The 14,333-nt window shown below is 37.6% G+C and overlaps 1 protein-coding gene across 10 annotated transcripts in view; it reads left to right on the top strand.

Moving 5' to 3' along the window:
- The window catches only part of VPS13B (vacuolar protein sorting 13 homolog B), a 477,951-nt gene that overhangs the window by 243,945 nt on the left and 219,673 nt on the right, over positions 1–14,333 (top strand). For all 10 annotated transcript variants that reach the window (XR_013926946.1, XR_013926947.1, XM_080380100.1 and 7 more), the window contains 2 exons: positions 2,271–2,505; positions 11,666–11,886. Coding sequence is in view for 8 of the 10 variants with exons in the window: in XM_080380100.1 (XP_080236226.1) it covers positions 2,271–2,505; positions 11,666–11,886 (456 nt within the window). In the remaining 2 variants the exon portion in view is untranslated. The remainder of the gene's footprint in view (positions 1–2,270; positions 2,506–11,665; positions 11,887–14,333) is intronic.

Here is a 14,333-nt window from a genome sequence, read left to right as displayed (position 1 = left end):
CTGCAATGATGTTTTGCAAAATTCATTTATTCCTGCAAAAACTTTAAATGAAACACGAGTAAGCAAACCTTACCTGTAAGCAAATCTGTAGTATTACATATGAAGGGCCTGATGCAGTCATGTAAGCCCTACCAAAATTCATGGTCCAGCTCCCATTCAGTTTGAAAATGAATGGCAAAGTAGATGAATTTCCCTCAGCCATTCAAAGGAGTGAAACTTATGATTCCTTGTATTCTTGTATTCCTTGTATTCTTGATACAGCAAAGTAAAATAAAACAAAAATGATCTGAACAACTCATTTTCAGTACAAAGCTGTAGTAAACTGTAAATTAAGTGTAAAAACTTTACTGAGTATTGAGATCTCTTCTCAAAAGTTCTTTGTAAAGCATCACTTGTAGATCCTGCTGGTGGTAGTGCGATGAAGTATAGTATCTCTCCAAGTTGGTGCAATTTTTGGATTATTATGACCACGTGGTTTGTATATCCAGGCAGCATTTGACTTTACTAGTCATGGTTATATATATGAAGAATGGATGATTTTTTATACACTGTTTACTCAGCAAACGCTCTGATAAAACAAAAGTTACAAAAGTTATACTGATCATAAGTTCTTTTGTCATCTATTTATCATTATCCCACAATGGCTTGACCTGCAGTCTATTACTAATAGACCAGAAAATGATCTAATGTGTCACTGTACAAATCTTTGCAAATTGACACAATGACTAATTTACCAGTTTAAAAAAAAATAAAATCCAAATCTATTACATCTGTAACAATACACCATTGCTTTTCATCCAGTATAAATAAAGTACACTCTGTAACCTTGGATCAATAAACTACTTATCAAAGATATAATTAACTTCATTTTACAACTCAAACAGTTCTAAAACTAGAAACAAACACAGACTTCATGTAACAATGTATTTATTTTTGCAAAATTCTACTTGTATTTTTCTGCAGTGAATTCTTGTCAGTTTGTCTAAGCAAAAAGGCACAAAAATGCTGAAATAAAGATGAATATCAGTGTTTTCTTCACTAGGCTGGCAAAGTACTTATGGTGCTGGGGAATTCCAGCTCTATTGCAAATCACTATTGCGGTCTTGAGGGACTGCTAGCCTTTAGGGGAGGCTATGGAGTACAAACATTGTTTATCAGTTTTGTGATGTCTTTAAATTATGTCAGATTGAAATACTCCGTTACGTAAGTTTACAGCAAACAAATGTTCTTTTATCACAGCTACAAATAACATCTTGTGTCCAACATTTTGTACACTAGACTTTTCCAAACAATGTGAAGAAATGAACTGAATCATAGCTTGTTCTCTTTAACCAAGTGTTCAAGGGTTGAGGCTGTTAGGGCTATTTGATATCCAGGTGCAGAATATTACTCGTAAGAGCCAAGGAAGACTAACAGGCCGGAGTTTACACCACCTCTGAGTTAACAAGTCGTGATGAGTTCAGTTCTTGGTTTGGGCTCACTCAGCCCTGCTAGAAGCTCATAAGAAGATGGCAGAATGGTCAGAAATGTTTCAGAGTAACAGCATTGCTTGAAAAGAAAGAACAAAAAAGTGCCGTTTCATATAAAGTTATGCGCACCACTTGTGATTTGAAATGAAAACAGGACAAAAGCTGTATAAACTTTGTGAACTGTCTTCATTTCTCTTTGTATGTATGCACCTATCTATTTATTTTAAAGTCAGTTTTTCACTAAAGTTTATATTTTTCCAGGATTACCTGATGATTAACATTTTGTACATGCTCATTACTGTTGACTGTAAAGACAAAATTTTCCCTGAAATAGGTCTTTATAGAAGTCTTTATAGAAAGTAACAGCATGTAAAATATTGATTGATTCTAGAGGCTTAGCTACTGCTAACAAAAGCTAATGAACTGCAAAAAGAGGAGGGCTTTCTCAGCTTTATTGTGAGAACATTTTCTGACTCAGTTACACTTCTTGTAAAAAGCTGTTGAAATGTGGATAGATGTATGTTCTGTTTATATGGCAGCACCTTTCTGATCAAATTTATAGACTAAAATCACACTTCTTTTCACCCGTCGCATAATCATAATTTACAAGAATATATTGTTTTCCAACATTTTGTGTCATCTTTCCTCTTAATTCAACTAAAAGCTAAAACTATATTCAGTCAACTGTGGTGGATGAGTATCCTGAGATTTTGTACCAAGATGAATACTCCACAGCAGGGGGCAGTGGGGGGGAAATGGTGATCTGTTTCTGAGAGATCTTTCTTGCCTTTGTTTTTTCAGCTTGAAGTGCAATCTTGTTGTGTATTCTTTCCGAATGAGAGCCTGCCTTCCCCTAGTACTATTGTATCAGGCGACATTCCTGGGACTGTGCGAAGCTGGTACCATGGACAGGCCAGTATGCCTGGCACACTTGTTGTCTGCTTGCCCCAAATAAAGATTATGAGTGCTGGACACAAACACATGGAACCACTGCAGGAGATTCCCTTTGTTGTGCTGAGACCTATTCTGGAAGAAGGTAGTGTGATAAACTCAAAAAAGCGTACTCTTTAATTTCCTTTTTTTACTGTTATGGACATGATCTTCATTTTACTTTGAAAACTACTGAAGTTGTGCTGCATTTTTAGCAGTATGTTATGTATTATTGATGGCTAGAAATATTAATGACAAGGTTTGCCCCATGCAGATTAAAGTGAAACTCATCATCAAAGAGTTAGTTCTGTGATATATTTTGTATATTTGTTGAAGCCAAAACAATTCAGAAGTGCAATTTTTACCTCCACTGGTTTTGTCGTTCAAGTTACTGTGTAGCCACAAACAGTTGATTTGACACAACAGCAGGGCACAGCAAGTTGTGAATTCCACGACAGAATAGAGGCAGGTTAGGAAACGCTTCTCATGCCACCTTTGGTGGCAAAAAAAAAAAAAAAAAAAGATAACTGAAGCCAATCCAAAACAAAACAAAAACAAAACAAAACAAAAACAAAAACAAAAAACAAAAAAACCCCAAAAACAAAAAAAAAAGGAAAGAAAAAGCAACCAAAAACATCCCAACCCAGTCTTGGATCTAACATTCAGACTGTAAATTAGGAAAAGGTTCCTCACTGAGAGGGTGGTTGGTCACTGAAACAGGCTCCATAGGGAAGAGATCATGGTACCAACCCTGTCAGAGTTCAAAATTCACCTTGATGATGTTCTTAGTCATATGATTTACTTTTAGGTGGTCCTACAAGGGGCAGGGAGTTGGACTCAGTGATCCTTATGGGTCCTTTCCAATTTGAGATATTCTATGATTCAATGTAAGGTGAGAAAAGAAATTAATAAATATAGCAAACTATCAAAAGAAAAGAATGAGACTTCGTTGGTCATCATGATAGTCAACAACTGTGTTGTTGACTACAATCTGTAGGGATTGTAATAAGGTTTTTATAGAGATTTCACCAGAAAAAAATTGAGAAGGTTTGAACAAGTGTTTATGGGGGGCTGCTCTTGTGCATAGGCTGAGAAAAAGTACAGTAGTTCTTGTTTGAAAAGCTAATATTTGATAGAGGTTTGAGTTGTAGACCAATTTGAGAGAAGAATCGTCTTTTAACGTTCCACGACTGATTGAGAAATGAAAGGAGGGGATAAGCTGCAAAGGACCTAGCAAGTGAAAACAAGCTGCTTATGCAATACATTTTGTTTTTTTTTTAAAAGAGAGCCCTCAGCAATTATCAAAGTAAATGGTAAAATGGATTTGCAGCAGTATTCTGAAGAAATACTGATGTAAAAATCTTGTTCGACAGAAATTAATACAAAAAATTGTGTATTGGAAATAGATGAGGCAAGTATCCTTAACAGTCTTGAGTCTTGGGTTTGGTTTTATTTTAATGGCATTCATCATAACTAAGTGTAAAATTTCACAGAAATTCACAGAAGGTTGTAGTGGTTTAACCCAGTAGGTAGCTCAGCCCCACACAGCCACTTGCTCACTCCCCCTTGGTGTGGGGAGAGAATCGGAAGGGTAAAAGTGAGAAAACTCATGGGTTGAGATAAAGAAAGTGTAATAGGTAAAGCAAAAGCTGCACATAAAAACAAAGCAAAATAAGGAATTAATTGGCTACTTTGCATCAGCAGGCAGGTGTTCAGCCATTTCTGGGAAATCAGAGCTCCATCACACATAACTGTTACTTAGGAAAGCAAATGCCATAACTGCGAATGTCTTTCCCCTTCCTCCTTCCCCCAGCTTTTATTGCTAAGCACAGTGTCATGTGGTAGGAATATCCCTTTGGATAGTTGGGGTCAGCTGTCCCAGCTGTGTCCCCCACCAGTTTCTTGTGTACCCTCAGCCTCCTTGCTGGTGGGGTGGGGTGAGAAGCAGAACAAGTGTGCAAGCACTGTTCAACAAGAACTAAAACATCCCCATGTCATCAACAGTTTTCATTACAACCCCAAAGCATAGCACCGTACCAGCTGCTACGAAGAAATTGAAGTCTATCTCAGCCAAAACCAGTACACTGGTGTACAGTTAGTTCAGTATTGTATTCTTGAACTCTATTAGTTGGAAAGAACTGTTGCTGTTTTGTGTATTCATTCTAAGGTAAGGAGAGGGAGCTGCAGCAATTGTTCCATTGCTTTTGTGACAGCATTTTCTGGGGAAGTTACTCTGTTTACTGCATACTTATTGCTGAACTGTAAACAATTATAAAGTGTATGCTGTGAAAAATTAAGTCAAAAGCACATTCAGGAGCTACTCCTGCCTTCTGAGATTCATTTGGATTTGTAACACTCTTCCCTCTCCCTTTGTTCTGTCACTTATATTGGACCTCTCTGTGTGTGTGTATATATATATATATATGTATGTATATAAGGCTTCTCCTCTGCCTTAATTCACAGCAACAAAATTAAATCATAGTTTTTAATACTGAAAGTCATATTGGAGATGTTGCCAACTGAAAAGGAAAAAAAAAAAAAAGAAAAGAAAGAAAGAGAGAAAGGTATATGTCTTTTTCCTAATAACTTTTCATAGGAATTATCTAATTTGCTAATCATTGCGACAGATGAAAGATAGATAAATTTAACCAAAGTCTTCAGTTGGTTTTAAACCAATGATGTAATTTAAACCGTTTATGAAAGTAAGAAGTTATTTGAGTTTTGTCAAATGCAGATTTGGAGGAAGGATCCTAGTGAGAGAAAAGAATCCTCCTGGCTGGGATAAAGCCTATGGTAAGGAATTTATTTGTATGTGGCTTTGTGTTCTGGGAATAATGCCAAACAGAAGTTCTCACAATCTTGATATTTTTGATTCTGTAATGGAGCTATTGCCTTCTCCCATGCCAAAATGCCCCCTTAAACAGGCTATTAAAAATATTTTTTCAAAGCTTTTAAGCACCTTCTTTGTTTCTTCCCATGTAGAGGTAATTAATTTTCATGGACTCTTATGGGGAGAGTCTCTTAATTTGCATTCTGTCTTTGAACAAGATTTCAGAGACATACCATCATTCTTAAGACATGTTACCATCCCTCTGAAATTATATTTATTCAACCTTGCTTTTCCTGAACCTTTTTTGAATCATTCCTTCTTTTATAAAGAATATATAAGCAAAAAGCTTGCTTACAAGGATGCATTGTTACTTTTAAGAAAGCTGTGTGCTCACATACGTTTTTCTTATTACGTGGGAAAACTAGAAGAGGAGAAGGGAGCATAGTCGCATTATCATTTGGGGATATTACAGCCTTCTCAGAGACTTACTGAACTCAGCAGCTCAACATACTTTTAACATATCTCATACAATATCCCACAATCAGGTCTTTCCATTTGTTTTCAAACTTCTGATAGGATTCTTTTCTGAGGTAATGGTAGTTTGTAGGAATACTTGAAAGAACATTTTAAGTACAGTACTTCAATTCAGAAACGTTCCTTAGCTCAGTCATGCTAAGTAATATACAAACAGAAATGGATTTATCTATGTAAAGAATGAGATATTCTGTTGAACTTCTGCTGAATAACAAATACAACTACCTAAGTTCATAAAAAGGTTCAAATCAATCAGATGATAGATCCATGAGTTAGTATTCACTGAGGGTGTTAAAATAGAAGCGCAGAATGAAAGGGCGGCCTAGGTTGGAAGCGACCTTGAATGATCATCTGATCCAAACTTTCATGGCAAAGGGAGCCTAGATGAGATGATCCAGCACCCTGCCCAGTCGCTTCTTGAAAACCTCCACATCCCTGGAGAAGTTGTTCGAGTGAATGATTGTTCTTACTTTAAAAAGTGTCTTCCTTATATCAAGATGAAACCTCTCCCAGTGCAACTTGTACCTGTTGACCCTTGGCTTCTCCATTTTGGCTCCTTGTGAAGAGGGGAACTCTGTCCTATTTGTAGCAGCTCTTCAAGTAAAACTGTTGCTAAGAAGAAATTAAATAGTTAGAAACTCAGTTTTAGCAGAACTGATTTCTTTAGAGAAGCTGTTAGGGTGAGTCGTGATTATCTGTGCATGCTTGTGTACATCCAACTTCAAATGCTGAACAGTTCATCTATATACTCTCTAAGTCCCAACCTGTAGTGATAGGATAAAATGTGGTAAATTTACAGTCGGGTGAGAAATGTTGTTATGATCAGAACTTATGGACTGCTAAGTGGTCTTCCAAAAATTTAAAATGTTATAATAGGAAAATAAATTGAAGTTATGAAGGGAACTACAATTTTTCTTCAGTGTAAAGCACTAAGATTTAGAGTAACAAAGATAACATTTTTGGCATCTATGAAATCTTCCTGGGTTTGAAGTTTATTTTAATTATTAATTTAATTATTAATTAAGTATTAATTATTAATTTTGATTATTTTAGTTTAGAATCTTTTCCTGGCTTCCACTCATATCCTTAAACTAGTTACTGCTTTTTTCAGTCTGTTTACTCTGCTCTCCCTGCTTCAATTTCTTCCCACCCCGCCCCAAGAATCCTTATCTGGTACATGTAAAATGTTCCTCTTTAGGTTTATACCAGTAACTTTTATGAATTCGTCTTTGTATAAATGTTTGGTGTTTGGTTATGTCAGATATAGTCAGATACAGATATTCAGGTAAGACACAGTAAAATACATTTTAGAAACCAGTATTCAAAATATCTTAAAATTGTTGTTGATATTGCTAGATATCATATTCATGTTCTCATATAGGTAGTAGTATACTGACAATCATGTAAATCCCTGCATTCCAAATATTTTAATCTGAGATGGCTTTTGTTTGTGAAATATGACAAATTATATAACCTTTTGTACAGATTTTTGTAGCATGTGTTTGAACTCAATTAGTTGGCAATTGACTTGTAGGGAAATATTAGGGCTTCTAATAGTAGTGTGTGAATTAATTAAAATGAAATGTATTGGTCATAAACTAGTACAATATAATAGAAGCATAAAGATATAAACCTGCAAAAAAGGCAGTTAAATGATTTAAATAGAGCAGCAGTATATTGGCATTCTTAGAAGTTATCATATTGCATTAGAAATTGAAAAATGCTTAACATCAATATAACTGAAAAATAATTTCTGTAGATTCTGAGATTGATATTTGACATTCAGATAGCATGGTATTTCACCGAATGATAGAATTAGGTTTGGGTTGGAAGGGACCTTAAAGTTCATCTAGTTCCAACCCCCCACCATGGGCAGGGACACCTTCCACCAGACCAGGTTGCCCAAAGCCCCATCCAGCCTGGCCTTAAGCACTTCCAGGGATGGGGCATCGCTGGGCAACCTGTTCCAGGGGCTCACCACCCCCATAGTGAAGAATTTCTTCCCAATATCTAATCTAAATCTACCCTCTTTCAGTTTATTTCAGTTTATATTCATTGTCACCATGTGTAAAACATGGTAATTATTGTATTTAATTTATATATTATGGTTAATGACTATAATATTACTACTTACATTTTTGTGACATTCTTCAGTATCAGAATAGCAATGAAGTTCTGCATAAACAACTTGTTAATGTTCTGTTCAGCTGCTAGAGCTGTCTAGGAGCTGGGTTTGAGTTAGAAAAGCCTGTGTGTTTGTGCTTACATTTGAAGTCTGTGGAACTAAATTTCATCTGCTGAAAGTAAGCTATGGACTTGGGCAGAGCCCTTAGGGCTTTTGACTGGGTGCATCTAAGATTATGCAGCCCTGCAACTGCTTCCCTGTTGCATGACTGGGAGGAGGCACAACAGTGACCTAACATGCAATGTTTTGCAGTTTTGTATTTCTAAACATTGCGTGTTGCATGAGAACATAAGCGTATTGGAAATCCATGTTTCCACATGCAGGGAAGACCCTGCAGTGTGGGTACAGAAAGAGAAACTAAGACAAAGCAGTCAAGATGCATTTTGAAGATTCCAAAGAACACCTTTAGCAAGCCTGGGAATAGATTCCAGATCATATGCATGACCTCTCTCCTACCATTACTAAATCTAAACAAACAAAATTTCTCTTCATACAACTGTCAACGTGGTGTAGAACTGCCACTTCTGTGATGCGGTTTTTAAAATAGTGTGTCACATAAAAGTGAGAGCAAACAGAACAATTATTAGTAGTTATGTACATTTATCAATATTGTATGTCCTACATATGGAAAGGCTTATAATAAGTATTAACTCTAGCTAAGAAACAAAGTGCATCAAATAACTACCAGGGAAAGTGCTTGCACATATCAAAAATTGGTAATTATATAGACTGGAAAAATCATTCAGATACTCTGTAGGAAAGAAGTATTGCTAAGCTATTGCAAATAGATAAATGTTGAATGCCAGTTCTTAGAAACTTGTCTGATGATTAGGTCAGTCAACTCCCAAAGATCTGAAAGTTGTATTTGTAAATTTTAAGACATTATCAAAGCAGTTTAAGTGTCTTAATGGATACATTAGAAACAAATATTTTTTAAATGGAGAAACACAAAGTTAATGCATATTGATTATAGAAACGTGTCATTAGTGTTGACTTTGCATCTGATTTTTTTCCATCTATTACAATTAATATTTTATATTTTTTGGCTGACTGAACTTGGAAAAAATATAGATCGCTAACTACTTCAAAATTTCTGATCTGAAACCTTTCCAAAGTATTTCAAGTTCCTTTGGCTGAGTTGAATTCTTCAGTACACAATAGCTTCAAAATAAACTACTCAGGTTTTCAGTTCTTTCTTAGGATGAGACACACGGACTCTTCTGATACACAGTCCTGACCATCTAAATTTATTACTGATGCCACCTGTGGAGGAAACAATAGAACTCTTACTAAAATAATATGGTACAAAGATGTTTGCATCCAGCTTTATTTTAATTTCAAAACTTTATTTTAAAGTTTCCTTTAAGTAATCACAATTTAATTTGTGCTGTTTCTTAGTGTTGTGATTTCTCAGTGGGATGGTGTTGACCACAGGCCACAGCAGGCAGCAAATACATTCTCCATATATTTTTTAAATACACTGCTTTAAATTTTTTATTGCCCTGTGAGACTTCGAGGGCCCATCCCAGTGTACCCAAAACCTGAAATAATTGTTACGCTTTTGTACTTCTAAAAAGCAAAGAACCGTATCTTTCAGGTAAAACGAGAATTACCTATGTATCTTTATCTCATTTTTCTCATATATGTTGAGCATTCTTGGGGTTTTGGCTCAGTGTCTCTTCTAGAGTGTAAATTCTTTCTCCAGGACCCAGTTACCGTGTTTGGGATTGTACTGGGTTTGTGTGGCAAGGTTTTGGTAGTCGAGGGGCTACTGGTGTGGCTTCTGTGAGAAGATGCCAGAAGCTCCCCTGTGTCTGACAGAGCCAGTTCCCGCCAGTTCTGAGATGGCCCTGCTGCTGGCTGAGGCTGAGCCCATCAGTGATACTGGTAGCACCTCTGGGATAACATGTTTAAGAAGGGGGAAAAAACTACTGCACAACAGTAGCTGGGAGAGCAGAGTGAGAATACATGAGGGCAACAGTCCTGCAGCCCCCCAGGCCAGTGCAGGAGGGGCAGGAGGTGCCCCAGTCACCGGAGCAGGGGTTTCCCTGCGGGCTGTGGAGAAGCCCACGGTGAGGCAGGCTGTGCCCCTCAGCCCAGGGAGGTCCACGGGGGAGACATCCACCCTGCAGCTCATAAAGGGCCCCGCCACACCGGAGCAGGTGGGTGCCCGAAGGCGGCTGTGAGCCCACGGGCAGCCCACGCTGGAGCAGCTCCTGGCAGGACCTGTGGCCCCATGGCGAGGAGCCCGGGCTGGGGCAGGGCTGCTGGCCGGGCTGTGACCCCGCGGGGACCCACGCTGGAGCCGGCTGTGCCTGAGGGGCTGCGCCCTTGGGGGGACCCAGCTGGGGCAGGGGGGAAGCGTGAGGAGGAAGGAGTGGCAGATGCAATGTGTGAGGAGCTGACCCCAGTCCCTGTTCCTTGTTCCCCTACGCTACTCAGAGGGAAGGAGGCAGAGAAGGGAGTGAAGTTGGGCCAAGGAAGAAGGGAGGTGTGAGGGGAAGGTGGTTTTAGATTTGTTCTTATTTGTCATTCATCCTACTCTGGTGTTAATTGGCAATAGAATACATTTCCCCAAGTCAAGTCTGTGTTTCCTGTGATGGTAACTGCTGTACGATCTTCCTGTCCTTATCTCAACCCACAAGCCTTTCGCCATATTTTCTCTGCTGGTCCAGTTGAAGAGGAGGAGCGATAGCGTGGCTTTGGTGGGCACCTGGCATCTAGCCAGGGTCAGCCCACCACAGGGATTCTGTTTCAGTTTCCATAATCTGTATTCTCAGTTCCTTTCAATTCTAGCAGGTAGAGCTGTTGAAGGTTTTCTCTCACTAAGAAGAGTTCCTGTTGGCCTTTTAAAGACCTACCCAAATAATCCTCTCAGTGGTCCTACTTTGGAAACTTCCTTTTCTTTCCCATCTGTTGACAATTTAAAGAAAATGGATTGTACCAGACTTGCAGGCATGTTGGTGTTCAGCTGGACACTGCCAATTCCTTTACGAATTATTCTTGATAACAATTCATGTTAGGCTGCAAACCACTTCGCTGGGTAGGTTCCTTCCTAAATGTAAGAAGTTAAGTGCTCGGTGTATGTCTGTAGTAATTTGTTTTTACAAAATGCATCACCATTTTCTTTGTAGGAAGTTAAGTGGAGGCAGTGGAAAGAGCTGCACTGTGATCAAGGTCTCACTTAGCTGAGCAGTGCATTGGAATAGGCCTTACTCTGTACCACCACCTTGTTGAGATGCCAGCTGTAAATTTTTGGGAGGAAGAAAATTCTCCTTTTTAGTATTAAAACCTGTAAACGTGTAAGAACATAATGTAAGGAACTGCCTCTGTCATCCATATGCTGAAATAAGTGTGGAGTGGTTTGAGGAAAATCATACAAAGCAAAAAGACTTCTTTAAAGACTGTATTGTACACGTTTGTTCACAGTTAGGGATTAAAATTCCCAATGGATTTCATTTTTTTAAAAATAAACTTGCAAAAATTGTGTTACTGTTGTTTAGATTTTGAGGTATTGAATGGAATTGATGATGAAATTATATTTGTGACAGTTTGAGATCAGTTTAATGCTTGTTGATTGCACTTGCTGATTTCTAAGGGGGTTTAGGATAAGGCCTTTACTGATTTTTCAGAAAATAATGGCCTGGCTTTTATTATGCAATTATTTAACTGTTTTTCTTTTTTTTTTTTTTTTTTGGTTTTTTTTAAAATCATTAGGTGATGCTTTTCCGTGGACTATTAGTCTGCATCATTTCAGTATATATACTCTTCTTGGACAACAGATGACACTTAATTTAGTGGAACCAATGGGCTGTACTTCTACTTTAGCTGTTACTTCACAGAAACTGCTTGCTTCGGGGCCAGAATCCAGACACTCATTTGTTGTCTGCCTCCATGTCGACCTTGAGTCCCTTGAAATAAAATGCTCCAACCCCCAGGTTGGTACATTTAATTGATTTATGAAAGGAAATTAAAAATAACTTGATTTAAGTTCAATTGTTTTGCATTTTGTTGAATAAGGTCTCTTCTATCTTAATTTTTTCTTAACTGGGCCATCAAGATCAAGGTGCTTAGATTAAGATTTGCTTTGAAGCTCTCTCATGTTTTGTAATTTAAACTCTTCTCAAAATGTAATAGCTACAGTATAAATGCATCTTTTGGCTGATGGAGTGAAATGAATTGCAGATGTACCACTAAATGCTGTGGTGCTGTTCAGCTGTCACTGTGGATTCATATATTGAAGTGGTTTAATGTAATTTTTTTACCATATTTTCCCAGAACTAGCATTTCTTCGAACATAAAATGTTTTTTAGGCAAACAATGGTATCCTATAGTAAAGGAAAAAACAAACAGTTCAATGTGTGTAAACAGAAGTTACCACCTCATTTATGTTTATTGAAAGGCAAAGGTGTTGCTAGATTTTCAGAAAGTGCACCCTGTATTTTACTGACCTAAGTCAAGTTTGTTGTAGTTCCAAATAAAGCAGGTTTTCTGTGCAAAATCGAGTAATCTTTACTGCATCTTGAATAACAATTTCCTGAAAGTTGCAACGTTTCTAGTGGTGCTGGAGAGAACACTCTTTTTGCTGGGAATTACAAATCTGTGGAGGTCTGAGTAGGGCTCTGCATTCTTATGCTGTGTGCTCCTAAGTTTCAGCTGTAGGCAAGATTTTTCAAAGGGCGTCGTGGACAAAATGGACTGTTTATTGCTTGATTTTAATTGAAAGACAGGGAAGGAACACTAAGTATTACAATTTTGATCTGATAGACAGCACATCACGTTTGTAAAGGTTTAGGGACCTATGGCCCGAGTCTGGGCATGCAAAAGCTAAGGTGGCTGATGTAATTTTAATGTTATCCCTTTTGTGTGTACTCATTACAATATGTTTCTCAGTTACATGCAATTTTCCCCTTGCCTCATTCCATGTTCTATGAATGAAGCAAGTGATTTAAACAGTGTGTTTTATCCTCAGTGTATGGTTTCCTGCCCCATTCACCACTGCCTTCTATCAGAGTTATTTCTGACTCACTTACTATATGCCATTGTCTTTTGCACTGTATGGGCTCACGCACTAGGAAGAGGGCTGGTGGAGTAAGATTGCACTCTGGATGTGGCAAATAAAAATTTACCAGCCTCAAATAAAAAAATTGACCAGCCTTAGCAAGGTCTTCTCAGACTTGTAAAGCTCTATGACAGGTGTGTTTGCACACAGAAAGGTTTGAGGCTGTGTTATAAATGTATAAATAGGAAAGGACAAAATTACGATTTTGCTGAGCATTTTAAATGTTATATTTAAAGACTTTGGAAAGCTTTGCTTTGCAACTTTGTGGACTTTCCACAATGTTTAATGAATTCATGTGTGATAATTTCACAGCCTATGGAAACTTGCCTTAGTTTGTATTAGTTTTCATAGAACTGTACAAAATTCACCTTGATATAGCAGCTGTTCAGAGAATTGGTAAATATTTTGAGATGTACACGTAGCAAACTGATAGACTACTTTCTTTACTGAAGGGGCGGTCAAGCATTGGGCCAGTCTTCCCAGGGAGGTGGTGGAATCACCGTCCCTGGAAGTATTTTAAAAACACATAGGTGAAGTGCTTAGGAACATGGTTTAGTGGTGGACTTGGCAGTCCTGGGTTAACAGTTGGGCTTGATGATCTTAAAGGTATTTTCCAACCTAAATGGTTCTGTGAAATTCATGGTAGATTAACTATAAAATTATACTTTAGAGTGGTGGGCTGTATTTTATCTAAAGATTACAGCCTTAAAGTAGGTGATGCTGAATTTGTTAAATGGCAGCAAAGGTGAAGTATTTTACTATATGGCTATTATGATCTAATATGAAACCATGTTGTGATGGTTGTATCCCTTTAAAATCAATAGATACTTCCAGCATGCAAAATTGCCAGGGTATTGTCTTTTGTTGTAGTTTTCAATTTTGTAGTAATGTATTACTTTTTAAGTATAAACTGCTGTAGCATACTGAACTTCACAGATTTTGCCAAGTAGTCAGTGGGGTCTTACTGAGTTATGTGTGGTTTTGCTGAAGAGGCAGTGGAAGCAGTGAGAAGGGGAAACTTTTTAACAAATACTGGCAGAGTTATTCCTATTTTTGTCATACCATTTTTCCTCTCTTGTATAGAGTGTACTAAAAATAATTATTGTATATTAACTGTTATGCTCAAAAGTACTTATAAAAGAAAGAGGACTTACGCTTAACATTAGCTCTTCTAATATAATCAGAAATGGATTTTCAAAATACTGAAGCTATTCACCTGAAAAAGTGCAGCCATCAAGAGAAGTAGAAATCCTCCCACTTTAATGAGTAACAAACAATGGAATAAAATTAAGTGTATTAAAAATCAAATAGATAACTTTAGCT

This window comes from Falco punctatus (assembly GCF_963210335.1).
Source record: "Falco punctatus genome assembly, chromosome: 3".
Lineage (NCBI taxonomy): Eukaryota > Metazoa > Chordata > Aves > Falconiformes > Falconidae > Falco > Falco punctatus.
The sequence above is the reverse complement of the archived record's forward strand: the minus strand, read 5'-3'. Positions and strand labels throughout refer to the sequence as shown.